Source organism: Corvus kubaryi, unplaced genomic scaffold, assembly GCF_017639235.1.
Source record: "Corvus kubaryi isolate FWS band 111438036 unplaced genomic scaffold, C.kubaryi_AGA036_p1.0 133, whole genome shotgun sequence".
Lineage (NCBI taxonomy): Eukaryota > Metazoa > Chordata > Aves > Passeriformes > Corvidae > Corvus > Corvus kubaryi.
Genome location: NW_024580667.1, coordinates 29,708,591 through 29,736,034, shown reverse-complemented (window position 1 = coordinate 29,736,034; position 27,444 = coordinate 29,708,591). Strand labels below are relative to the sequence as shown.

At 39.3% G+C, this 27,444-nt stretch overlaps 1 protein-coding gene across 3 annotated transcripts in view; it reads left to right on the top strand.

The window, feature by feature from the left end:
* Positions 1 to 27,444, top strand: part of CYFIP1 (cytoplasmic FMR1 interacting protein 1) — a 75,293-nt gene that overhangs the window by 11,912 nt on the left and 35,937 nt on the right. The window contains exons 2-21 of one of the 3 annotated variants that reach the window (XM_042041291.1): positions 6,512 to 6,635; positions 7,201 to 7,290; positions 8,104 to 8,181; positions 9,196 to 9,297; positions 11,474 to 11,655; positions 12,705 to 12,801; positions 12,935 to 13,063; positions 14,507 to 14,611; positions 14,772 to 14,863; positions 16,107 to 16,224; positions 16,902 to 17,024; positions 19,551 to 19,676; positions 19,971 to 20,137; positions 21,892 to 22,039; positions 23,885 to 24,038; positions 25,273 to 25,429; positions 25,984 to 26,080; positions 26,436 to 26,512; positions 26,609 to 26,717; positions 27,272 to 27,391. In XM_042041291.1, the coding sequence (XP_041897225.1) occupies positions 6,519 to 6,635; positions 7,201 to 7,290; positions 8,104 to 8,181; positions 9,196 to 9,297; positions 11,474 to 11,655; positions 12,705 to 12,801; positions 12,935 to 13,063; positions 14,507 to 14,611; positions 14,772 to 14,863; positions 16,107 to 16,224; positions 16,902 to 17,024; positions 19,551 to 19,676; positions 19,971 to 20,137; positions 21,892 to 22,039; positions 23,885 to 24,038; positions 25,273 to 25,429; positions 25,984 to 26,080; positions 26,436 to 26,512; positions 26,609 to 26,717; positions 27,272 to 27,391 (2,388 nt within the window). In that variant the 5' untranslated portion in view covers positions 6,512 to 6,518. Of the gene's footprint in view, positions 1 to 6,511; positions 6,636 to 7,200; positions 7,291 to 8,103; positions 8,182 to 9,195; positions 9,298 to 11,473; positions 11,656 to 12,704; positions 12,802 to 12,934; positions 13,064 to 14,506; positions 14,612 to 14,771; positions 14,864 to 16,106; positions 16,225 to 16,901; positions 17,025 to 19,550; positions 19,677 to 19,970; positions 20,138 to 21,891; positions 22,040 to 23,435; positions 23,584 to 23,884; positions 24,039 to 25,272; positions 25,430 to 25,983; positions 26,081 to 26,435; positions 26,513 to 26,608; positions 26,718 to 27,271; positions 27,392 to 27,444 lie in introns of those variants that run through there. The other 2 variants (XM_042041301.1, XM_042041311.1) reach the window with 2 other exon arrangements.

Here is a 27,444-nt window from a genome sequence, read left to right as displayed (position 1 = left end):
GTAAGGCCAGTGCTGATATTTTTCTGACTCTTCTCACCCTGAGACTCAGCAGTGACTTAAATCTTTGCCCATTCAGCTCTTCCCACGTGCCTGGCCAAGTGCTGCTGGAGGTGCTGGGATGTGTGCTTTGGGGCAGGGAGGGAGAGGGTCTGTCAAAAGAGACAGTAGCAGTAGTTGGGCTGCTCTGAAGAGTACAGGACGTCAGGAGAGGTTCGCTCTGCTGTCACTGCCATGGGGATGTTCTTTCAGGAGCAGATGGGATATACCGCAGTTTACAACACCTTTTTTCAGAGTCAGTCCAAAAAGTGGGATGAATGATTCAAGGCAATTTATTTCATCCAACACTTTTTCATCTACCCCTCTTAGCTTGCTGCAGCACTTCGTGCCAGGGCAGCGTGAAGACGCAGCTGAACAGACACTTGCTTTGCTCTCAGACTGTTGGGGACATTCGGGTAGTTCAGCTGAAGTTTAGCTGAAGAAAGTGTGTTCCTTTATATCGCTGTCTCTTTTATACTTTTATTTTTATTGGAGGTTAATGATAGAAGGAAATCCTTGTCCCTGAACAGCTGAACTGTTGCCTAAATGAGATGAACCTTGTCAGCCCTGGGTGGTGAGGCTGGTTGCTGTGTATCCATGTATGATACTGGTGCTGGGAGGAGGAATCATCCACAGCACTGACTGCTCACTCAGATCTTTCCCGTGCTGTAATACCAGCAAAACTCTTCTTTCATTTTCCGTGGAAGTTTAATTTTCAGGGCACAAGATGAGCATGTGGTATCACTAGACACTGGTGTGTCCACTGACTGATATTTCCAGTATGCAGCAATATACCGGAAGATGTACTGTAAGGAGCTGACAGCAAAAAAACACCTGGAAATCTGTTTCCAGATTGTTACCTGCTGCAATCCACCGTGCTTCAAGAGGGAAGCCTGCTGTCTTCCCACTCTGGTGGTTGTGTGAGGATAAATCCTTAGAGATTTCAAAGTGAGGATGCTAAGATGTCCTCAGGGTGTCAAACCTTTGAGTGAGTGATGCAAAGGAACAAAGTGCCTGTCAGGTGTGGTATTTAGATTTTAATTATTTTTGTTTATTTCAGGGAAGCTTAACATTGTTACTCCAAACTCCATGAAGTAAAGGAAGAACTGTCATAAAGTAAATGCCTCTGCTTGCTGTGGCTAAATCTTCTGAAGAAAAGTTGGCTTCCACTGTAGCTTTATATTCTCTACCTTTATTTTTATAACTAAAGGACTGAATTATACTGTTTATCAGTTTTCTGTGGGAATGTTCTCTTGACGATCTTAGTACAGGTGATAATGACAGTTTGCAAGTAATTTAAATGGCATATGTACTTGTATTCTCCAAGGAGTTTCCATTCTTCCCCTGTTTATTTTCAAGATACTCAACATACCTTTTGGGTTTTTAAAATGTTTTGTGGTTGCATGGTACCAACCTCATCATCTCCCTATCTGGTCTAACACAGCCATAACATTGCATCTGATAATTTTTGTGGTGGAGAGCTTTATTGTTCACCAATAAATAGATATCATCAAACCCAGTTATTTGAGGTACAACTTTTATGTTGGGAATCAATGTCTTTTTGAAACTCAGCTGGGTAGATTCATAAGACCATTAGAGGACATTTCTGGGAAGTCTTGGCCAGAGGCTAAAGAGGAACTGTATGGTAATTTCTGCACTTATAAGAAGATCTCAATAAGGGTACAGTTACCTTAGTTCATTTGCTTTACCCGTATTTAGTTTTTTTATAACTTGGTTGCTAGCTACAAGTAATATCTGTTGGATTGTGTGCACTGCTGCTGAACATGTATAAGAACTATCTTGTGTCATCAAGCGTATTTTTTCCTGTTTTAGCTATTTATAGGCTGAGTCCTGCTTAACTGTCACTGAAAAAAAGCTTAAAAACTTGTTGTTATAGCTACTTAAGTCTAGAATTTGGGGGATTTTTTTTACGTGTAAGTTTGAGAACAGAGTAGTTCCAGCAATCCTTTCTCTCACAGTGATTCTGAAATTAACGCTCTCTTCTCTATTCCCTGCTTTCTCAGTCCTTGCCTTCTGTAGTTCTTATTATTTCTTCTGATCAGTTTTCTATTTTTTTTTGTCCAGAATACTTTTCCCCGTGATATGCTCCTGTTCATATTTTCTTCCAAATAATGTGAAGCTTCAGGAGGCCCAAAAGAGCATGGCTGAGACATGCATGCTGGCTGTTTTCTGATGTGCTTGGAATTAAGAATATAGAGCTTCTGCAAAGACTTAGACATTTTTCTGTAAGGATGGAGATGTGGAAACGGTACCTCTACTGGAACTGACAATCATCTCCTCTAAATACCAAAACAATGTTGTTAGCAGGGCATTGCTTACCACACAGTTGCGTGGCCGAGAGCAGTGGTACAGATTTACGACGTTTTAAAAAGATTGCCAACTCTTTTTTTGTGAATATTTTCAATAGTAATCCAGTTCTGAAGTGAAATCAAAATATAGACAGTGCTAGAAGTGCTTCTTTTTTTTGGCTTGGTTTTTTACATGGACAAAATGGTAGAGAGACAGCTCAGTGTGCTTCTCCACAGCACAAGCTCTTCTGAGCAGGTCAGGCCCATGTGGTGCTCATCTCCTTCACAACTGAAGAAAAAGATGGATATCCTAGTTTAAGCTAGTCTGTGGCCTTGCACTAACCTATTAAAAAAACCCCAAACCCTCGATCTGATACCTGTGATCCTTGGACATGGTGGGACTTGGTACTATAAGGCTGAACTTTGTTTAGAGACAGGGATTTTCTTGCTTTAAAATCTGGAAAAAGGAACTGAGAATCAGCGCAGGCGTTGCTCTCCCCTGCTTAGAAAGCTGTGTGTGCTCATCAAACACCAAAATTTAGTGAAACAGCTTGCTGGCATATGTGATTCTCTCTCCTCAAGGGAGAATGTCAGATAATGAATGGTGAATGTTTACTAATTGTGTTGTGTACAACCAGGAAAACATGTTCTTGGAGTGCATTTTTACTTTAGTGCTTTAATGATGAGTCATAATCCAAAAAGAAAAAGATAGTAGAGCGTACATGTCTTCTACCTGAGAAAATCTGTCCTGGAAAATTTTATGTGGGTACAGAACTGAAAACAGCACTGTAGGAATTTGGTAAGAAAGAAATTCTCAGTTTGGGTAAGTGTCCTGGTATAACTATAATGATGATTATGACTACAGCATATCAGTCTGTTCTCATTTGTGTAAACTCCTAATCAAACTTTTAAATAGGTCTTTATAGTTTCTTATGTTCTCTGCCATAAAGTAATCTGTTAAAATATTAGCTCTTCTGCCCAGTAATTTCATCTGTTAAAAACTCATGACTCTTGTGGAGGCAAAGCTATCCAATTTTGTGTCTTGGGAATTTCAGCTTTTCTTAAATTAATTTTTCTGAGCTTAAGGGGAAAAAAATTCTGGTTTTGCCAGCCCTTCATCCCTGTACATGAGAAACAGCTGTTGTCTTTTGGAGCTTGTTTTATCAACAAATATAAAGAAGGAGAAAAAAACCCTGAACCAGTTCCAGCTGTTCTCCTGCCGTTGCTGTTGTCAAACCTCCTCTGCTCACTTCTGAGGGGGCAGAGGGGAAATGTGAATAATGCTCTCGCAATGTTTGCAAATGTGTCGAAGCTGGGCAGGAAGAAGCTGCTTCCTCTTTCATGTCTTGCTAGATACTGGAGTGCAAAGGCTGGAGAACAGGGACATTGAACTTGGCCAACAAAACACCTGTGGATACCTTTGGCAAAACTGCAAAGCAGAGCAGTTAGCGAGCAACCTCAAACAAGAGCACATTTACGGCTGTCTATGCCCAATGGCTTTTGTTTTCCTGCTTTGAAAAATGCTGATGTTTGGGAAATCATGCTGAAGGACTTCAAAAACTGTTCCTTCCCCTTCTTTCTTTTCACAACATGGAGGGCAGCAGGAAGCTTTTGTTTCTTATTTGTGCCTCTGGCCTGTTAGTGAGGGTTTCCCAGACTTGTGTTATTAAATAGATGGCAGTGTAAGTCAGCTGGGATTTTGGGTTTGATTTTTAAATTGTTTTCTAAGTATTAAAAAAAAAAAATCCACAGATAGTCTAATGTCTCATAGTCTGAACATAGAAAGCTGATGCTGGAGGATTATTCCTGTGCAGCTGTGAATGTTGAGGCCAAAAGCATGCAGGTGTGCTTTCAGAATTGGGATGTACGGGACACATCTTCAGAATATTCACTTGTAGTGCTGAGGAAGTACAAGTCAGGAGCCTGACTTTTGCAAATGCCTGGCTCTATTCTACAGCAGGGGCCCAAGTCATTGGTGGAGTCATTCATGTTTTAGGAGAAGGAAGATAGGTGGACTGGGGAGATGGGGAGAGAATACTGATACTTTCCTTGCACGCAGTGACTCCTCCCCTTTAGACTGATAGTTGCAGTAGTTTTTGGTGTGGAATGGCTGGCCATTTTTCACTATGGGTCTTGGAACATTTTTTGTAGTGCTTTCTTGGAGCCAATGCTTTGTGGCCATTTGCCTACCTGGTGGGGGAGAGGGCTATGGGCCCATTGATCCCGCCACTGGCACATCCCAGAGCAGCTGCACTACTGGGAGTTTCTACTTGGACAGGTGGGCTAAGAGGTTGGGCTTCAGGTTGGAAGGAGCCTCTCAGTTAAACTGTTTATTTTTTTAGCTAAAGCTTGATTTATAGATACTCAGACTCACATATAAATTACCCATAGAGAGACTCATCTGTAGATGTCCTGACTTTTGGCGGCTCAGTTTCCTTTAGAGGAAAACTGTTCAGTCTGACCTCCTCACAGGACTTTTGCCCAGCCACGGAATTTTTTGGGCATGTGTTTATTTATCAAAGGGAGGACACCATGTTCTTTGCTGGTCTCTAATTTGAGAAAAATTGTGGTTCTTGTGTTGATCTGGGTGTAGGCAGGTGTTGGGCAAGCATCCTGGCACAGGTTTGCCAGGCAGCACTCCTGTCAGTCCAGTCCTTCATCCCTTTTTTGGCAAGGATCACAGATTGTGCAGTATGAGCATTTGTTTATTTATTTATTTTAACAAAAACTGATATGCTCAGGCTGGGAGCAAGGTTTGGGCTGGGCTTTGAAGAAGAAACAAACCTCTGAATCTTTCTGTTGATTGTTGCTTATAAAGTTGTTGGCAACCTCTCTTCATATGTGGTACATTAGCTTTGCAGCAATGGCTTGGTACACAGGGTTGGTCTCTGGAGATAGATAGGCAGTCACTCCTGGTTGCTGTCTCTCCTTGGGTTTGGGTTTTGGTTCTGTTTTTTTGTCAGCTAAGCCCTTCCTTGGAGGTAAAGCTGCTGTTTCTGCAGGTCTTTCCCCAGGAATCTGTAATTTGTCAAGAGAAAGTGAGGAGATGTTTCTGCCAGGCCAGTAAAAGTGCAGGGAGTGGTGGCATCACCAGCCCATACCAGCTGTCTTGCAGCGAGTTTTTGTCAAAGCTGCATTGGGATCTGTTTGTACCCTCCCGGTGTGTGAGGGTAGCACAGGTCCATGGGGGTTACACATGCCAAGCAGAATCCTGCTCCTCTGGGATGTGGGTGCTCAGTGTTCCTTCCCTCCTGGTTAGAGCTGAGGCCAGTGCTCAGCTGCTCCTTGCATCATAGGTGTATGGTTTTTTTCTGGTAATGGGGGAAAATAACTTGCAAAAAAAAAAGAGACATCTTGATTAGAGATATTACCTTAAAAATCAGTATTTTTTTCTCTACACTGAGGACAATAAGTAGATCATTATACAAAAGTGGGTGACTGAGTTGTTCCACCCCACGTTTTCTTCCTAAATTTTCACAACATTACAGAACAGGTAAGGTTGGAAGGGACTGTGGTGGCTCATCTGGTCCAACCTCCCTGCTGAAGCAGAGTCATCCTGGAGCACATGGCGCAGGATTGCATCCAGACAGTTCTTGAAAAGTTCCAGTGAAGGAGAGTCTACAATTCTCTGGGCAGCCTGTTGCAGTGCTTGGTTACTGGTCACAGATTTGTTCCCATTGCTGTTCTTGGTTCAAAAGCCCATGCAGTGGCAGCAGTCAAAGGTTTATGGAGATCACCATGGCCCTGAGGGGTCTATCATCAACTCCCCAAAGCGGGTCTGGACGTCCTAGGACATGAAACACTGGAGACGGCTGGCACCTTTTAACAGACTGGTCTCCTGACGATGATGTGGTTGTAGTAGCTCTGGTGTATTTCTGGTGTCCAGCAGTGGGGGAAGAGAAACATTCCTCAAATCCTAAAAGGAAGGACAAGGGTGTTAGTCTCAAAAGTTTTATTTAACCTTGTATTTGAAAATCAACTGAGTTTCTGTTTGACTGTTTCCCTTCCATTTTGGTTGAAGGGAAACTTCTCATTTCCCACAATATAGGTAGTTCCCTGCTGTTCATGTTACTCATTTGTTTCCTGTGTATCTAGGAAGACATATGAAGTTGTATCTCTGTGTATATGTCTACATATCTATATGTATGTATGTATTTTCTAACCAGGTGCAAAATGACTGCTCAAGTAACACTGGAGGATGCCTTGTCCAATGTGGATCTCTTGGAGGAATTACCATTGCCAGATCAGCAACCATGTATTGAGCCCCCACCATCATCTCTTCTTTACCAGGTATTTCCTGATTTTAGGAAAAAGTTTTTCCATTTCCCATTGCTGCTAATAAAGAGTACGTTTTGCCCAAAACTAAAGTGTTTATATTGGCAATATATATAAAAATTCTTTTCATAGAATCATAGAAGGGTTTGGGTTGGAAGGGACTTTAAAGATCATGTACTCCAACCCTTTTGCCATGGATAGGGACACCTTCTACTAGATCCGATTGGTCAAAGCCTCATCCAACCTGGCCTTGAAGACTTCCAGGGATGAGTCAGCCACAACTTCTCTGAGCAACCTGTTTAGGTGTCTCACCACCCTCACAGTCAGTAATTTCTTGCTAATATCTAATCTAAACCTACTGTTAGTTTGAATCCATTCCCGTTTGTCCTCTCATTACATGCACTTTTACAAAGTTCCTTTCCAGCTCTCTTGCAGAGTGCCCTTTTAGGTACTGGATGTTGCCATAAGGTTTTCCAGAGTCTTCTCTTTCCTGGACTGAAAAATGCCAGGTTCTCAGTTTTCCTTCATAGGAGAGATGCTGCTACCGAAGACTTAATTCTGTGTTTTCCTTTCTCTGCAGCCAAACTTCAACACTAATTTTGAAGACAGAAATGCATTTGTCACTGGGATTGCAAGATACATTGAACAAGCTACAGTCCATTCTAGCATGGTAAGTAGATGTTCTGATATACACTTTTGTCTTACTTAGAATAAAAGGGTAGGAATGTGTCTTCTTGCAGTTCATTATAAGAATTATGGTCACAGAAAACAGGTTACCTACAGTACTTCCAGGAGGAGGTAAGATGAAAAAGTGTATGGCTTTTCTTCTCTTCAAACACACTTAAAAAAAAAATGTTACATTGTGTTTCCTCTTGAGCAACTGATGTTGTTCAAAGATTCCCTTCTTTCGTGGCGTTCTTGGAAAATTAGGAATAATATGTCTTATAATTCTAGAGGCCTATTCACAAATAGTAGACTGGGCAGATAAAGCATAAATGCTTTATCATCATCAGATGCTACTGAAAGTTATGTATATTTACATCAATCTACTTTTAAAATTATATGGTTACTCCTTAACCTGTTTTGATTGTATGGATATTGTTGTACCGCTCCTTTGCCCTGTAAAAAATTGCTCTGCATGTGCTAGCTCTTTCATCCTTGACCATTCCATCTGGAGTCCCTGAATTTAAAAAGAAGAATAAACACCATTCCATCACTCTCCCCCACCCCAAGATTACCATTTTTATTTATACTTATAGATCACAGTGTCATTAGTTTTGGGAAAAAAGAACAACACATAAACCAGTCTGATCTGGGGAGATGATGATGATGTATCATTCAGCATGCAATATATGTGTGTTTGTACATAAACATTCTGATAAGAGAAATAGGTTTGTTTGGACAGGGTCTTGGAATGACAGAAGACACATGGATATATTAATTTTGTATTACAATGCCTAATTATATTGAGTCTTCCCTACAGAATGAAATGCTAGAAGAAGGTCAGGAATATGCAATTATGTTATACACATGGAGAAGCTGCTCAAGAGCTATTCCCCAGGTAATGCGTGAAAACTGTACTGTCATGCAACATGTGAGCTTCTGTCTTGTTTTAGTGTGGAATTATGCAGACAGAGCTTTGCCAGTGAGATCCGAAGTGGAGTCTGCTTTGATTCCTCAATTGTTAAGCTGGGAATGCCATAGAACAGTGTCTTTTAGCACTTGGGGAGCAATTGGACTTTATTTTTTTTATAAGCATCTATAGCAATACCTCATGGGGTTTGTGTCAGTCTTACTTTTTGGTTCAAGAGTATAGGGGTAATGTGCTTTAAAAGAAAAACTTTTGATTGTGGGATCTGCTTGAGGTCAACATTTCATTCAAGAGAGTGGACTCTTCCCACTCCCCAGTTTAATACTTAAATTCAAAACAGGTAGCATAGCATGTAACAATTAACATTCAGGTTAAACATGTAAGTTTCTAGACACTACTACTCCAAGGTAGCCACTTTCTAAATGTCAGAGCTATGTAGTGCTTTCTTGATCTGTATACAAAAAAACCTCCCAGCTTCAAGTGTCTGGGAATGGCTGTACAGGAGTGGGGTGGGAAGAATATTAAGAAGTGCCAGAAAACTGAACACTATTATTACCATGAATTGAGTCCTTCCTTTATAAGGAATTTGTAATGCAATTATTTTTGTACTGAAATGCAAGGAAGGCTTATCCTGTGGTTTAAATATTTAGAGTGGAAGTCAGGTAACCTGTTTTAACTTACAGTTCTGGCCCTATTTTAGTGCATGATTTTGAGCAAGTGGCTTAATGTGGAAAGAATATTGTTCTAACCCTCCAGAGGTGTTTGACAACTAAATTACTTGTAAGGTAATAGGAAAATCTTAGATTGTTTTGGGTTTTTTTACACACAACCAAGCTTAGAAGATTAGCATAAGATTACCAAACTTGGAAACTTTTGTCTTGAAGTTTGTCTCTTTAGGATGATAATGCATTTTCTCAGGGTCTTAGTTGCTGAGGCTTTATCAGGGAAAGTTCCAAGTATAACAACCTCTTTAATTATCCACAGGTCAAGTGCAATGAGCAGCCTAACAGAGTAGAAATTTATGAGAAAACTGTGGAAGTTCTGGAGCCAGAAGTCACAAAACTGATGAATTTTATGTATTTTCAGGTAAAAGGAATAGAAACAAAATTTGTCAGTAGGCTTGCAATTTTATATTCCTGTTTTGTATACTTTATATTGTGTGCTCAGGTACTGAACCTAGTTGTTATACGTTAGAAAAAACACACCATATTCTCCCACAGAAGGGCAGAATTTTTAATGCCTATCTTAAAAACTTCAGGCAATCTCCCTTAAGACTTTCAACATAAAATCAAAAGTAATTGTGTATAGTCCCTATGCAGCACATGGGGACAGAGATCTGTCACTTTAGGAAGAAAGGAAGTCGAAATAGAATGTGTTTCATATGTATACATAAACACATCTCAGCACAGAAACCATTTGCTGGGGAATGAGGGATCCTCAAGTCTGGACAGCAGAGCAGCAGGTGCAACTTTGCTATGGCGATTCATAATTGAGGCGAGCTAACCCAGTTGTTGTGACCTGCCAGCCACCCGAGCTGGAGAATAGGAGTCTGTCTTGTTTTCTCCTCCCTCCTGGCAGCTTGCCATCTATTTCAATGGACTGAGGATGTTTCCAGGCATTATTCAGAGCTGGAGCAGCTAGAGCCTGTGAGGCCCGGAGCACACAGGAAGGAGGAGATTGATTGTACTCAGATTCCCGGTTGGGGAAGACAACAGGAAATGTTACATTTCATTCAATCTCCTTTCATTCAAGCAGATTAGAGCTCTAAAGTCAGAACAGATTCCTTTTTACATTTGAAGTTGCTGTCTTTTTTGTATTTGTAATCGCCATCTGAAATGGCCCTGGTGTGTGCTTGGAAATAAGCCCTCAAATAAACATGTGCCAGGATGACTTAAGAGAGCTGGCATGTGCAGTGTGCTATGGATTTTTGTTTGTTTTTTTGAAGGGAGCATTCCTATAATTTGCCTTTTGGTTCATATATATATTTTCTCACTAAAGAGCATGAAATCCCTTTTTTTCTGAGCGATTTTAAACTTCATAGAATCACAGAATAGTCTGAGTTGGAAAGGGTCTTGAAAACCATATAGTCCAAACCCCCTGCAGTGAGCAGAGGTATTTTCAACTAGATCAGGTTGCTCAGAGCCCCATCTAACCTGGCCTTGAACACTTCTATGGATGGAGCATCCACAGCTTTTCTGGGCAACCTGTTCCAGTGCCTCACTACCTGTTGAGCTCAGATGGGTTACCCTTCCTTGTTGGACCAGGGTGGAAGAGCAGAGGAGACTGCTGTTCTGCTGAGTTCTTTATTTCATTGTCTCATAGCTTTCTTGAAGGCAGAGTTCAAGGGGGTTACATGATAAAGCTAAGCAGCAACAGCAAACAGCAGGCAGAAAACAGCTTCTTCTTCTAGTTCTAGTTTCTCTATAATTTTTTTCTTACAGAAGTGTGGATTATATTTGTTAATTGACCAATAAGATTAACACATGATTCTAGTTTTCTTAACCTATCCTGGTCTAACAGTTGTAAGTCTTACACAAGTGTTACATAGGTAGTACACAGATTTGCATATACAGTTTCTATCAGCTCTTATTGTTTATGTGAACACTCCATCTAAAAAATGTGAACAGTATAGTTCTATCTGTATTTTGTCCAAAGTAAAGATTCTGTGAAAAGGTAACACTGCTGCAGTAAGGACTTTGTTTAAGGTCTCTGCTGCAGCTTTTTAATGTTAAAGGCACTTAGCATATATTTCTACTAAAAGTTAAAAAATCTTTATTTCTATTTCACTTTGGTGTGACTTCATATATCTCAGCTTATCCAAAGGTTTTAATTCAACCCCTGTGCTTTGGCTTCCCTTCTCCGAGTCCAGAGAAGCTTTCACTCCAACATCTACCCTCATTGTAAAACACTTCTTCCATATATCCAATCTAAATTGACCCTCTTTTAGTTTAAAAAACATTATCCCTTGTCCTGTTTTTTTTTTATTTATCCTTTTAATTACTTTTATCTGCAAAGAAGAACCTTGGCTCTTGTCAGACAAGCTTGGTGGCAAAAATCACTGGTAACACTTGTAGCACACATCAAGTACAGAGAGGAGGAGCTGAAAGGCCTGTACTCATGCCTTGCTAGTTTTGTGTGCTTTGAACATTTTTCTGCTTCAGTGGAGCTTTTCACTGGACCAACTCTAGGTAGGTGATGAAACTTTTTCCCTGGAAATGTCATGGCTTTTACTCCCTGTTTTTCTGTCTTTTCCTCCCATTAGAGAAATGCAATTGAACGGTTTTGTGGGGAGGTGAGACGCTTGTGCCATGCGGAGAGAAGGAAGGACTTTGTGTCTGAAGCGTATCTGATCACACTGGGAAAATTCATCAACATGTTTGCTGTGTTGGATGAGTTGAAAAATATGAAGTGCAGTGTGAAGAACGACCACTCAGCCTACAAGCGGTAAGTGGCAAGGAGCAGCAGTACCCGGGCCTTTGCTGCCAGCATTCAGGCCTCCCACGAGATGGCAGCAGTTGCTTTTTTTCTGATAGCTTTTTCTTCAAAAATAGTCTCTTCGCGTGTGGGACAGGTTACCTTGAAACTAGGGATGGCTTGACTGCAGTTAGGCAGTTCTTTGTGCTGTTCTTCCACCAGCACAAGGTTTTTCTGCCTTTGATGCCAAGCTGTCAAATACTGATGTCTTGGTGTATGCTAAATGTAATGCATATACTTTGTTTAGTAAACCTTCTGTTTTTGAGAGGAAGCTGGCTTTCTGGTTGCTTGTGCTACTCCTATTCTATTCTGATCTGATCTATTCTATTCCTGGCATCCACTTTTGACATTTGTAGCTGAGAGTTGTTTTACTTGTTCTTAGCGTATTTCAGCAAAATCATTGTGTTTGCAGGTATAGCAGGGAGGGGAGGGAGCGAGATACAGTGGCCAAGTTTTGTACTTGAGCTACCAGATGGTATCAGATATCTTCTGTTGAACACAGTGGTCAGAGCAGTAGGGCAAGACAGCCTTTATGCCAGCTCTAGCACCTGTGGTCTTTCATGCAGAAAACTATTCAGTCAATGACTAACCAAATTTACCTGTGTTGCTTCTACTTACATGAGATTTAGTTTCTACCTCCACCTGTTGTAGTTGTTGTTGTTCCTGAAAGCCTCCTAAACTTACTTGGTTTGCCTTTCTTTTTCTTTGGAGATGTGCTTCTGGAGGTCAAACTCTTGTTTCCTGGAAGACTGACTTTTCCTGGGTTGTTGAGTGGCTCGGATCTATAGAGCCACAGCTGCACCCAAATGAAGGCTATAGCCAATGTTTTTTCATTTGGGTTTTATTGGACCTTCTAAGTAGGGGTGTAGTGAGGGATTCAGGGAAGTAAACCAGTTTGTTTTGGATCAATTAAGTCCATCTCTCTCTTCTAGTCAACTTTTCACCTTTTTTTAAGGAGATAGATTTACTAAAAATCAGTCCTGGCCAAGGGAAGTACTGTTTTTTCTTCTGTTTTTAAGAGCCGCTCAGTTCCTGCGGAAAATGGCAGATCCTCAGTCCATTCAAGAATCTCAGAACCTTTCCATGTTCCTTGCCAACCACAACAAGATAACACAAGTAAGCTTTAATTGTCTTCTTGCAAGTTACATAATGCTTTGCAAAAGTACTAAAATAACGCTCTTCCAGTTTGGTAGTAACTTTTTTTTTGCCAGTGTAACTAGTTGACTAATACCCTTCTTTTTTTTTCCAGTCTTTGCAGCAGCAATTGGAGGTGATTGTTGGCTATGAAGAGCTGCTTGCAGATATTGTGAATTTGTGTGTGGACTACTATGAAAACAAAATGTATCTAACACCCAGTGAGAAACATATGCTTTTGAAAGTAGGTTTCTTTTGGGCACGAAATTAAAAATAGAATGTTGAGGCAGGGCACAGGTGTTTAAATTTAAAAGATAGTTTCTGGTTGTTTTTGTTTTTTTTAAAAGGAACCAGATTATGCAAATAATCAAATTACTGCTTTTCCCTGTCATTGTCTTTTTGTTGTATTATATACTGAAAGTATTTAGAAAGCTTATAATCCACATTTGTTTTTCATAAATTGAAGTTGACCCAATTGAACTGCATCCAAGTCTATGGCATTGTGTTTGTATATAATGTATAATGACAGCAGAAAGGAACTAGTACATTTAATTTTAGATATGTGGCAAGTTTGTTTAAAAAGCTTTTAGAAGTGAGGCTGTGTATCAAATATTTCAGGGAACAAGTATCTTGAAATTAGGATTAATAAATCAGTTTAGTTACCTGGAGTATGTACATCTAATAAGAGGGTGCTGGGCAGTATGAAATGTGGCTGATATCAGCTGCATATCTTGCAGTGGAAGAAAAGATACAGAGTAAGAGCTAAAAATTTGCCTCATGACAAATATTTTTAAATTTTGAAGAGCTCTGTTTATTAGGAGTAAATGAAAGTCTTCTGAAACCACACATGAACTCTAGAGCATTTATGTTGTCTGCAAGGGTGCCCAGTGTGACTTTTGTATTTAGGCCTTTTGTTTGGTTGACATGCTTAGAACACAGTAAGTGGCTCTGCTTGGCTCCTGTAAATACTAAATAGAATCACGGAATATGCTGAGTTGGGAGGGATGAACCCACACGCATCATTGAGTCCAACTCCTGGCCCTGCGTGGGACCATCCCCAAAGGTGCCTGCCAGTGTTATCCAAATGCTTCTTGAACTCTGGCGGGCTTGGTGCTGTGACTACTGCCCTGGGGAGCCTGTTCCAGTGCCCAACCACCCGCTGGGTGAAGAATATTTCCTGATAAATTTATAACCTTATGTTAATTAATACCTTGGACAAAAGGTAATTAGATTTTTTTTGAATGCTTCTGAGTTCTTGTGTGTATAATTCAGAGAGGCACTGAAAGCCAGAAAAACAATCACTCAGAGATGTTAGATCTAAAGCTCTGTTACCAAATCAGTTTGCATGTAGAGAATTTGAATAAAATGGAAAAGAAAAGCTCTAAAAATAGCCAGACTTTCATTTCAGTGAGATTTTTTTTTTTTTTTTTAATGCTAAACCTTTATACAAACAAGCAGCATCTTTAAGGCTAACTGATCAGGCTAATGTTACTGTAAAAACTGCTAATACAGATAATAAAAGAACAGTACAGAAATTTATGTATTTGAAAATATATTCTGTTTGAAGGAGGTTGGGTGTTTCAGGAGTGGTTTTAAAATGTTGCTTTTCTAATTACATGAAGAACAGACTTACAGGTTTTTACTTCTGAGGTCCTTTTGTTGAAGGCTTAATTTTTTCCTTTTTCAGGTGATGGGCTTTGGATTATACCTGATGGATGGAAGTGTCAGTAACATCTATAAGTTGGATGCAAAGAAAAGGATAAATTTAGCCAAGATAGACAAGTACTTTAAGGTTGGTTAAGATGTGATTTTAAAGATCGATTCTCTTGCATTTTAAGTATCTTTAAATAGAATAAAGATCACTTTCTATTATAATATGGGTAAATAATAGTTTCCTTTCACTATGATTTGTGTTAATAATTTATATAATCTGATTTGTTCCCTGTGTACAGCAGTTGCAGGTTGTTCCACTCTTTGGTGACATGCAGATTGAACTTGCAAGATACATTAAGACCAGTGCCCATTATGAGGAAAATAAATCCAGGTAGGAAGGAGAAAGAAACAGAGTGGAGCATCCAGGATGGGGAAAGTGTGACCCTTGGAGTATATGTTCATAATCACCTGTTAGTCCATGGGTCTGTGGTAATTAATAGGATTTTCACTTGGTCATCTTTTTGGTGTGGGTATTTCACTATTAATGCAATTCATGTAATGGATACAGCTGAAAAAACAGGTGGTTTAAAAACCTCTTTATGCTGCTGAGCTCATTCTTGTATCTGTGACATTTCTTATCACCTGGGTTGGAAGAAATTCATTTTATCTTACCCTAATTTAATATTTAATTTTTATTTTTTTCCTTTAAATATGAAACTTTCTTTAAAAGAAATGAAGGATTTTACTAAGCAAGGTGAGCAGTAGTAGTGCATGGGTGAACAGGCATGTGTACATTGTATATGGAGCAGCAACTTAGCTTGTCTCTCCCCTATTTTTTTTTGGCTAGGTGTGCAGCACAGCAAAACAGTTGGAAAATGCAGCCAGTTGTTGCATTAATGGTTCCATGGTTTTTGGTTATTGCTTTGTTTTAGTGAACCTTTCTGTGCTCCTCCAAGACCTTGCCTCCATGCAGTTACATGAATTTAGAATGTTGTGCTTTGCATTTTAATTCCTGCAGAAAAACCCACATAACTTGCATGTAATTGCTAAGAGAAAATCAACAGCAATGGGCCTACTGAGCTACTAAAAATATGAAGCTACTTAACATGACATTCTTGGTAGCATGTTTTTTGTGTACCTCTTGATAACATGTTAAGAGTATTTGATAATGCCTTTTTTATAGCTGGGAGCATACCATACGCTCTTCAGAGTTCAACAAGAATGAACAAAAAAATATTTGCAGGTGGCTACATGTATTTTACAGCCTATACCTGTACTTCTGTCCTAGCTTTCAATCCTTTTTGGTCTTGTTTCTAAGAGATATGCTGGTTCATATTTCATAGCAGCAGCCTTTGAAAAACGAAAAGAAAAACTCCCGAAACAGAAAAATTTTACAGTTTTTTCTTAAGACTTGGAAGAAGTGCTATTTGAACTCAGAAGGGCCGTTCATCACTAATGGCTTGTGCAGGGGTAGAGCTAGAAATGTGAAGAGAGGAAAAGCCTCAAACAACAGAGAAGGAAAATGTGTAAAAAAAAAAAAAAAGTAATGCATTGTGGATCTTTCTTTGCAGTATCAGCTGTGCTGTTTATTGTCAAACCTGATTTAGGTGGGGTTTTTTTGTCTTCTGAAACAGATGGACATGCACATCTTCCAGCAGTAGTCCCCAGTACAATATATGTGAGCAGATGATCCAAATCAGAGAAGACCATATGCGTTTCATATCTGAACTGGCTCGTTACAGCAACAGTGAGGTGAGTAGGGTTAGAGCTACATGTGCAAATTTCAAACAATAACTCATTAAGAGTTATTGTTAAGTATCTGAAAAGCAGGTAAATGACAAAGCTTGGCCACCTGAGTCAAGAAAAGCTGGCTGCAGGTCTAGTACCCGTTACTCTGCATTATATTTGCACTATTTAAATTTAACATAACAATGACATGTCATCCAAACTCTAACGTCCTTCTGCCTCTTTCTCTTTATGTATCTCAGATTTGTCCTAGAAATTTTGGTATGTCTCATTTAGAATATGTTGTCTAGCCCTTACTCCAAACAGGTGCTTGTAACAGTTTAAACAAAACTAGAATTTAAGAGATAAGTAAAAGAACACAGAAATGCATATGTATACACACACTCCTATATATCAGGTATATAGAGAGAACATATAACTGTATATTCTGTATAATTGATGTCTTGAATTCATCTGCAACAATATTGTGGTCATTAGGGATACCAGTGATTTCCATCTCTTGACCAAAATCTGTGAAGTTTAACTACATAAGTCTCTAGAAGAAAAAGCTGATGTAAATGCAGGTGTTGGTATATAATGCTGTTTTAGTGCTTCAATTGATGTAGAAATTTGGCTGTGGATGCTGAATGTTCTGATGTGTATTTGAGTGTGGGCTTGGTTTGGTTTTTTTTATAATGTTCTAGGTGGTGACTGGGTCTGGTCGACAGGAAGCTCAAAAAACAGATGCAGAATATCGGAAGCTCTTTGATCTCTCTCTCCAAGGCCTGCAGCTTCTCTCCCAGTGGAGTGCCCATGTCATGGAAGTGGTATGTAACATGGGAAATAAAACCAAATGAAAAAGAGGTGGCTTGGTGAGGTTAGACAGAATAAAACGGCTTTATTTTAATGGACTGAAAAATGCATGTTGTGTTTTCACAGGATCACAGAACATTCTGAGTTGAAAGGGATCCACAAGAATCTTGTTCCCTTAATTCTCCGCTTCCTTCTTCCTTCACCCCATTTCTCCTCTGCTTCAAACCTCATTCTTAGAGGATGGCACATGAAGTTCTCAGAGTCTAGGAGTAATGTTGCTGCTTTGGAGATCCAGTAGCTCGTAGCTCACCCAGTACATTCAACTTTAATGGATAGGCTGTCACCTGTGAACCTTCACCAGATATTTTAATGTCACTCTAGATACAACCATTTTGTAGACTAAGACTTCATCATTTCCTTCTAAACATTGTTTAAAATCATATTGTTAGAAACATCTGTACTGGCGTGCAGTCACCAAGCAGGTGATAGAACAGCTCCAACTGGCTGTGTTTAGACATGACCACTGAGTAAATTGAAGCATGTATGGTCTTAACACACAAAAATAGATGGAAGGGCACCCATTGGCTTTAGATTAGGCTTTTAGCCAAAAGGAAAGTAAATGCAGGAAAGGGAAAATATGAGAGAAGATGAGGGAGGGGAAATAAAGAATATGCTGAGTTGTTTCTCTGTATTGCAATAGTTTATTTTAAAAACAGATGCCAGTTAGAAAAGTGACTGTGCTTTTTTCCAGTAAGAAGCTGCTTAAGGCAGAAATTGAAGAAGAGGATGCAGGAGTCCTTCTTATGCTGCAGATGTTGGATAAAAGCTCTGTGTCTTAGCTGAACCAAAATATGTTCTAGGAAGGGCTGAAACATGACTTACTGTGTGAGAGAAGCCAGACTTGCTCCTCTTCTGCCTCAGATGTTTCAGGGGGCATGAAGCAATTTGCACTATGTGACTACAGTGCAGTCACAGTGGGCATAGCTGGAGAACCAGTTTGCTCTCTTGTTTGTATTTTTAACTGCCTCTTTTAGAAGCCAGTAGATGAGTCATGTTTTTTCCTGTATTATGCTATTCCTATTTAAATCCACAGTGTATTTAATGGTGACAATCTTTTTCTCCTTTTCTCCTCTTAAAAGAGGTTGCTGTCATCTATTCCTTACCTCTGCAGCTCCTAGACTTGCTCCTTTCATTTCATTTATTTTATTAATTTTTCATCACAAATTGCTGCATCCAGGGTCTCTTCATAGTGAAGATCTTCCTATTTTATTATATCTCTGAAGGAAATCTCTCATTCTTAGCTCTGTTTCTATCCTGCTCATTCCAGGACAAACTTTCTCTGAGCATCACAGCAGGTTTTTTTGGCTATTCTCGCTGCTTTTGTCTTTATAATTTGTATGGATTCCCATAAATACTTCTAAGTTCAAGTTTGTGTTCACCTTCTCTCTCCCCTACTGAGAATTTATTCTGATATGGAGTACCCTAATTATTTACCTGTCTACACCTTCACTGAGTATGCATGAACATAGTTACATGCATCATGTTCAGATAAAAACTTTCAGTGTATGTTTGTTGTGCATCTTAACCCTGTCAGTTTAATGCCCCCAACGTCTTTGTTTAATCATTTCCCCAGTGTCCTCTTTGTAGCACTCAGGTTGCAGGGTGTGATGCTCCCCTTTGTCATAGGTGAATTGGTGCTATTAATCCATTTTAGTAGGCAAATTTGGTAGGCTACTAATCCAAATTAGTAGGCTATGTAATCTAACATTTATGCTAAGGTGGTGTCAGCCAGATCTTACTATGTACTGAACTCAAACTCTGAGAAAATTGCATTTAAATGTGACTAGGCTTTTTCACTTGATGTACCCTGAGGGATATTAGGCCAGCCTGACCCTGCTCGGGGACATTTTGAGCTGTGTTTGCAGTGGCTGAAAAGGCAGTGAGAAGTGCATGCTGTGCAGATCATATTGTCACAGATAACACAGCTATTTCCACACATTTCAGCCTAATACATTAAAAATTAACACCCCTCCCCACAAAAAAAACCCCAAACCTGTAGTTTTCCAGTTGTGTTTTGAAATCTAAATGTGAATGTTTCACCCAGCAGAAAACTCCGCTTTTTGTGCGTGGGTCTAATGGACTTTTTTTTTCTTCTGTTCTGAAGTCTTTCTGTGTTTCTCATGTTTGAAGTGGAGAAGAAAATTTTGCCCGTGCTAACATTTGCTCAGTAAAAAATACCCTTAAGTGTAATACCTGCTGAGTTTGAGTTGCATTTCTTTGGAATAATACAGAATCACTGGTTTTCAGGAAAAGTTTTTAGGGAAATTACTGCTTGGCATTTCCACCAGATAGTAGTTTCAGAATTTATGCAAGGTTTGAACATAGTACTAAATACTATTTGTCAAATATTCATGAAAACACTGGGGCATTTCTCAAAGCATGTTATTTGTGTCCAGCTGTGTTTTGTGTTTCTCAAGCATTTTTGTTTCTTTTTGTTCCCCCTATCTTTTTTTCTCCCTCTTCTGCCTTGTGAACTGCAGTATTCGTGGAAGCTGGTTCACCCAACTGACAAATACTCTAATAAAGATTGTCCTGACAATGCAGAAGAGTATGAAAGAGCAACAAGATACAATTATACTAGTGAGGAGAAGTTTGGTTTGGTTGAGGTAAGAGAAATGTTTTTCTATAGGGATTTTCCAAAGATTAATTCTATACAAAAGAGAACATTCTCTATAAGCATTTTGCATACCCAGTGCAAAAAGACAGCCTGCCCTGTGCTGACTCTGAAACAGGATGTTTTCCTCCATTCAGTATAGGGGAGGAGCACAGCAAAACTATCCTTTATCATTTGTATCTTGTTAATGCCCCTTTTCTCATTTTTTGTATTTAAAAATGCGCTTCTTGTACAAATACACAAACAAAATAAGAAAAATACATTTGTCTGGGGTTTTTATTTACAGGTGATTGCCATGATCAAAGGTCTTCAGGTGCTGATGGGACGGATGGAAAGTGTTTTCAATCATGCCATTCGTCATACTATTTATGCAGCTCTTCAGGACTTTGCCCAGGTCACACTTAGGGAGCCATTAAGACAAGCCATTAAAAAGAAGAAAAATGTCATTCAGAGGTAGAATTACTGTTTTCATCTTTTTCTATATTCTTTCCCCCAGACCTTAGTAAATTTGTTGCAGGATTGCACAGATGTTCAGTTCTGCCTCTCTAAGTCTGTACTCCCAGTCTGTCTGGCATTCACAGTTAGCTTGGTTGGATATGGATTGAGTCTGAAGTTAAAAATGAAAGGCTGCCAGCATGGCTGCAGTAGGGGCCCAGGCTGTCCTGAGCCTCTTGGGACTACTTCAGGAAGTCTTGTGTTTCCTGTTGTTTATTTTAATTTCCAGAAAATATAAATACAGTAATATTGAAAGCAAGATTAGGGTTTATATTTTGAAGAAAGGTTTCACAGTCCCCTTTATGATTCCAGTGTTTCCTTTCCTTGTGTCTCATGTTTATCCCACTCTCTCTTCTCTCTGCCCCTTTTAGCATTCTGTCTTATTTCTCAGCTTCTGCTGCCTTTGGCTCATTAGCCTTACACTTGTCTTCCAGTGCTCCATCTGCCCACACTGATTGGTGACATTTCCTGACCTTATTTTTTTGTCCCTAATTGTTTGCTTTTAATCTTGACTTGTCTATCTTTTGTTCACTCCCACATTTCATTGCAAAGCTCTTAGAGGTGAAAGTCCTTAGCTAATTAGGCTATTGCTAAATGCTTTGACTACCACAAAAATATCATCATAAGCTAAAAATAAACAAATTGCTCCACATTATCAGGTTTACAGGGAGAGTCTTTTTGTCCCAGGATTTTAATGAAATAGAAAAATATTGTTTTCATTCCTGCTCAGATTTGGGATGAGACATTTTCTTGATCATTCAGCATGCCACAGGATATGGCTGGCTGTGTTCCTGACAAGTATCTGAGTTCCAGTTCAGTATTTGGAGCTAAAAGTATAAAGCTGTTTGTATAAATTTCAGCTGAATTCTGGAATCTGAATTTCTTCTGAAAACAAGAATTCTGCTTTTTTCATTTCAAGCCACCATTGTGTTTCTTTAATTTGGTTAATAATCTGCTTTGGTTTGATTGAATATTAATTGAATTCGTAGTGAATATGAATTAATATATTCATATTAATGTGAATTTTGTTTGATTGATCCAGCTCTGGGGTCCTCAACACAAGAAAGACGTGGACCTGTTAGAAAGGGTCCAGGGGCCATGAAGATGATGAGAGGGGTGGAGCACTTCTCCTATGAAAACAGGCTGGGAGAGCTGGGGTAGTTCAGCCTGGAGAAGAGAAGGCTCTGGGAGGCCTTATTTACAGCTTTCCAGTACCTTAGAGGGAGAGGGACTTTTTATACAGGCAGATAGTGACAGGACAAGGGGCAATGGTTTTACTGAAAGAGGAGAGCAGGTTTAGATTAGGTGCTAGGAAGAAATCCTTTATTTGGAGGGTAATGAAGCACTGGAACAGTTTGCCCAGAGAAGTTGTGGATGCCCCATCCCTGGAAGTGTTCAAGGACAGATTGAGTGGGGCCCTGAGCAACCTGATGTAGTGAAAGGTGTCCCTGCCCATGGCAGGGGAGAAGTTGGAACTAGATGGTCTTTAAGGGCTCTAGACCCTTTCTGATAAAGAGCATGGAGTGATTATTTTGTGGATGTGTCATTCCTGAAGATGTTGGTGAAATTCTTTTTTCTTGGTTGGAATTACCCTGAACTCTTGAATGCTGTTGCAAAGTTTCTGTGCTTGTGGAAGAATGCTTAAAAAAGTTAAGTGTTCTGTCAAGGCACCTGAGTGTTCTGCAGTGTGAAGTAGTGGGAATTGTGCTCAGTGTTTTGCAGGCCATAAGGAAGACAGTGTGTGACTGGGAAGCGGGTCACGAGCCATTCAATGACCCAGCACTAAGGGGAGAGAAGGACCCCAAAAGTGGTTTTGACATCAAAGTCCCAAGACGTGCAGTTGGACCTTCCAGCACTCAGGTATTTTCCTGTCTGGTGGTTGTGATATCTGTCAACAGTTATTGCATGAGGTGTTTTCTTTCTGTCCTGAACTATTTTAAAATTGCAGGTTTTATTACGGTCTTTTTTTAATGCTAAAAATCTACTCTGATTTATATTTGCAAAATTATATGCACTTAACCAAGATCCTCTGTCTGGATTGCTGTAATTTTCTACTCTGATACATAATTTTTCCAAGTGTTCAATTTCTTTAATTTGATTTTCTGGGAACAAATATTTTCTCATTGAGCTCCTAATGTTTTTTAAATAATATTTTTGAACTATTTGAATTATTTCTTGACTGACTTCTACCTCTGGTATGGCTGGTGAAATTTTTTTATTAAATCCCACAATTCAGTAGATGTCTAGTAGTTTTAAAATATGTTTAAAATATAAATGAGTGTCTGGTAAAATATGGGAAAATATATGACTTCTGAAAAGATCCCTTGCAGTCTTCAGTAATGAATGATAAAGCTGGTCCCTAGAATCTAATTTGTCTGCTGCTACCACTAAAACGAGATATTTCAAATGTTTTCTGTGGTAGTCATCAAAATCCCATATCTAGGTGCTCATTCTTGTTACCTCTATATAATTCTCTTTTTTATTTCATTTATGGATTTGTTTGGAGAGTGTATAGTCTCATCTGAGAAAATGAGGTACTGAGCACTTTGGGTGGAAAAACTGAAGGCAACTGTGGTTTGTGAAGACAATCTTTTAATACCTAAAATCTGTGGGAAAGAGAGCATGTATGGTTAATAATTTTGGGTAATAAAAAGTTGCTTAATTTGTGATAAGATTGGTTTAATGAATATTTTGTTTTGATAATTGCAGAAATATGTTTTGATTTCTAATTTCCTGGGGTGAAAGAAAAGGTTAAATATCACCACCAGTTTGCTTCTCCTGTGCTTTAAGGGCTTTACTTCACCTTTGCAACAGGCTGGTTAGAGTATGTGGTTCTATCTGCTTTTTCTGCTCTTGGGCTGGTACACTTGTCTGTCTGGATTGACAGGAGGGCAAGAGGTCAAATATATCCATTTTAGATAGGTTTTACTCAGCTTCGTGCTGTTCTAAAATGGCTGTGTATGAATGGGTAATTGGTGCTACCTGGGAACCTTTGCTAAATCATTTGATAAGCTAATGGCTCTCTGAGCATCCTCTGAAATGAACGGAACTTTCCCTTTGCTTGAGGGAGCCCCAGATTGCAGTGATTATTCTGAACAACCTTTCTGTGTGACCTCCTCTGCATGCTCACTGTGCTGCTTTTCATTTTTAACAAACTAACATATTTTCTCTGCTTCTCTTTCCCATTCCTTATTTACCCATGTGTTTTTATTAACGGATTCTCTTCCCCTGCCTGCCCCTGTCTGTTGGTTTTTAGCTCTTCATGGTTCGCACTATGACAGAGTCCTTAAACTCTGCTGAGCTGTTGAAGCAGCTCAAATCTCTGGGATTGGAAAAGCTATTGCATGTGACACACAAGTTTCTGAGGCAGTCCTACATCTATCCGCCTCTTTTAAACTTTGGTGGTAAGACATTACATATTACTTTTACTTATTGTGGTGATGTGAACTGTTCCACTGCAAATGGTCTGCTGCTGAGTGTCAGTGGAGATCCCCTTGGCATGGGTAGGCATTTGTGCTGGTGTGTAGGCTACTGTTGCATCGTTCCTCTTGCCTCAAGGCTTTTATCCATACAGTGCCAGTTTTCAGTTTGAAGTGGAGCAGTCGCTTACTGATAGTAATTCTCAGTGTTGCTCAACTAATGTACCATATGTATTTTCCTTTTTTCCCCCCCTTTCCACCATAATTGTTTCCTTTAATGATACAGCTTTACATGGTGAGAACTATGTTAGAGTCCCTCATTGCTGACAAAAGTGGTTCCAAGAAAACCTTGAGAAGTAGCCTTGAGGGGCCCACCATATTGGACATAGAAAAATTCCATCGCGAGTCTTTCTTCTACACTCATTTGATAAATTTCAGTGGTAAGATATGTAGATGATCAGTGTCCAGCTTAGCATGTCCTAACACCTCTAACACGACCTGGAAAATGTTTCCGATTGCCTAAGTCAACCTTTGGTTTATTTATCAAAAGCCTTAGTCTGTCCAAACTTTTTCTGAGATGGTACTTAGTATTGTGGTGGGATTTTTATTTTGACTTGTTATGCGTTTGTTCCTAATGCGTCAAATTTCATATTGTTACTTCCCTTTTCTATTTTCTTTATGTATGTACTTATATAAACAAGGGACAAATAAGCCTGTACACATTGAAATTTTTAAAAGGAAGTAGTTTTTGTGTTTTGGGAGATTTTTTTTTTGTTTTTGTTTTAAGTACAGAGGAAACAAATTCTCTGTTGTGGTAAATTTGATGTCATTTCACTACTCTTACTATTCAGTTAATTGTAATCGGAAACATGCTGTCCTAAAGAATTCACCTACTGACATTGAGTGTACCTAGTCCTTGTCATCACCATGCTGTGTTGTCTTTCATTTTTGTTTTGCTGCTGGCCTCTTTTACCCTTGGAGAAAGGGGAGCCTGTTAATGTCAGCCATAGTGCTACTGGGGAACAGCACCGCAAAAGGTCTTCAGAAGGTCTGAGTGTAGAAAGTTCATTCCTGTTTTGGTTCTCAAGCCTTCTGGAAAAGAAGGATTGTACCAAGTGTTTTCTGGAGAGGTGGGAAGCACACGTCTGTGCCCTTGACAGCATCCTTAGAAACTTGTTGTTTTAATCCCTACTTCATGTGTCTGTCTGTCATTTCCTGCCCATCTAATCAACAGGAACATGTGGAGCAATTCAGTCCTCCATAGGGAGGGATGGTTCTGGAAGTTCCAGTCAATTTTGTCTCCTTCACTTGCTGCTTCCCAAATTCAGTGTATGGCTTTCTCAGCCCTCACCTGAGAAATTAAACTAGAAATCCCTTTTTACTGGTGTACGTAGTTTTTCTGTTTAACTGATAGTCTTGTCCACTTCCACTTTTTTTTTTTTTTTCCCCCCCTATAAGAAGACACTGCTTTTGGGGGCCAGTGGGGAGTTCAAAACTCTTAGGAAAAGTCATGGGCTTTAAATTTTGAATTTGCTTTAGACTGTTTGGCCTATGTACAGCTCTAGTGAGTTGCACCTGCTTTTTTTGTTTCACATGGCATCATCAGAATCACAGCTGTATTGTACCTGATGTATTTCTATGAGAAGTGTAATTCTCCCTTATTTATTCTGAAAGAAACTCTGCAGCAATGCTGTGATCTATCCCAGCTGTGGTTCAGGGAATTCTTCTTAGAGCTGACCATGGGCAGAAGAATCCAGTTTCCTATTGAGATGTCCATGCCTTGGATTTTGACGGATCATATTTTGGAGACAAAAGAGGCATCAATGATGGAGTAAGACCCACTTGTGCTCTTCCACAATGATTATTCTTAATGATTGCCATTACTTATTATAATGTTGTTGCTTTAATTGGTTTTAATAGGTAGTCACTGAGAGAGTATTCTAAATGTTTATAAAATGTTTGTATTACATTTGCCCATTTTCAGATTCTCTAAGTTTTCTTTTTGAAGTGAGTAATTGAAATGCTAGGCCTTTCATATAGGTATCATTGCACTAGCCACGTATTTTGCTCTTTGAGTTCTCCTTACTTATTCTTCAAAGATGTCAAACATGTATAGTGGTAAAAGCCTAGTTCCATTTTGATGGAAAGCTACATCTAGAAAACAAGTTTTAGACTTCAAAAATATCTACGCCTTTTCTTGAACTAACAAATATTTTCTTAAAGGAAAAATTGTGATCCTTTTTATATAAACTAAAAAAGATCCTGTTTTCATGAACCGCATGTGGACTACAATATTAACTGGCTTCCATCACCTTGACTGCACCATCCTAAAGAGTCATGACTTTTATACACATGTAACTCTTTCTTTTATTCTTTTTCCTGCAGGTATGTTCTGTATTCTTTGGACCTTTATAATGACAGTGCTCATTATGCACTGACCAAATTTAAGAAGCAGTTCCTCTATGATGAAATTGAGGCAGAGGTAAAGTAACCTTTCCTACTAGAGAAAAATAATCTGTACCTGAATGTAAAAATCATGCTAAAGGATAATCTCTATATAAGAGATTCAGAACAGCTGGAGATAACAGGAAAAACTGAGAATACTGAATACCGAGAAGATGAGTAACTGATTGGGTGATATGTTGTAAGGAAACCTGTAGACCTGTGCAAAAATGCCTCACATTTATGCTGAAAACTGAATATCATCTTCTCTTTGCTGGGAAATTTGGATCTGTTAACTTTCTTGACTATGTTTGATAAACAGTGGGAGGTCTTAGATAAGCTGTGTTTTTTTTAATTTTAAGTATCTCTAAACGCACTATTTTTTTCCCCCCAAGGTAAACCTGTGTTTTGACCAATTTGTCTACAAGCTGGCAGACCAAATATTTGCATACTACAAGGCAATGGCTGGCAGGTAGATAGTCCTTCCACTATGAGAGCTTTTCTTCGCACATTTCTGCTCTGCTTTGCTGTTTAATATACTTCAAGTGTTTTCTTCCTTTCTTCACAGCCTGCTTCTGGATAAACGGCTGCGCTCGGAGTGCAAGAACCAGGGAGCAACCATTCAGCTGCTGCAGTCCAACCGCTATGAGACACTGCTGAAACAGAGACATGTTCAAGTGAGTTAACTCCTACCATGTTGTACTGGAGTTGCTTCATGTAGGTAGACAAAACTCATTTTGTGCTTTATGTTCTGTCATCTAATTAGCATAACTGAACATCTGAGATCTGCTTTTTGTTTTGTCATATGAAGGCGTAAATTAAGAAAGAAACCTTAAAAGATGCCGTTTTAATGCAAATGTCTGTTGTAGTTAAGAAAACATGAGCCAAATAGGAATGCCATGGGTGGTAGCGTTGTCTTCCTAGTAATGTCTTTCATCAGTGTTCAGTATGTTGTTGGCAAAATGTCATGGAAGCATAAAATGATGATATAAATACTTAAATGTAGATGCAATGTGTACTTTTACTTATTTTTGTGAGAATTGGGATGCAAATTGTAGTACCGCATTTGCTCATGAATTTATAAATTTTGTCCATCTGCTTTGTTTCAGTGTGTTTGGGATGCAAGTTCAAAAAGTGAGAGTCTGTTAATCTGTGGAGTCTCACAGTCCTTGTACAGTTTGTCTTGTAACCTGACTGTCAGTTCAGAACCTCATAGCATGTTTTCCTTTAGCTTCTCGGTAGGTCCATAGACCTGAACCGACTGATCACGCAGCGCATTTCGGCAGCCATGTACAGGTCGATGGAACTGGCCATTGGCCGCTTTGAAAGCGAGGATTTGACTTCGATTGTGGTGAGTGTTGTGTTGCAGTTTTGCACTGACACAGCAGCTGAGGTGAAACAACC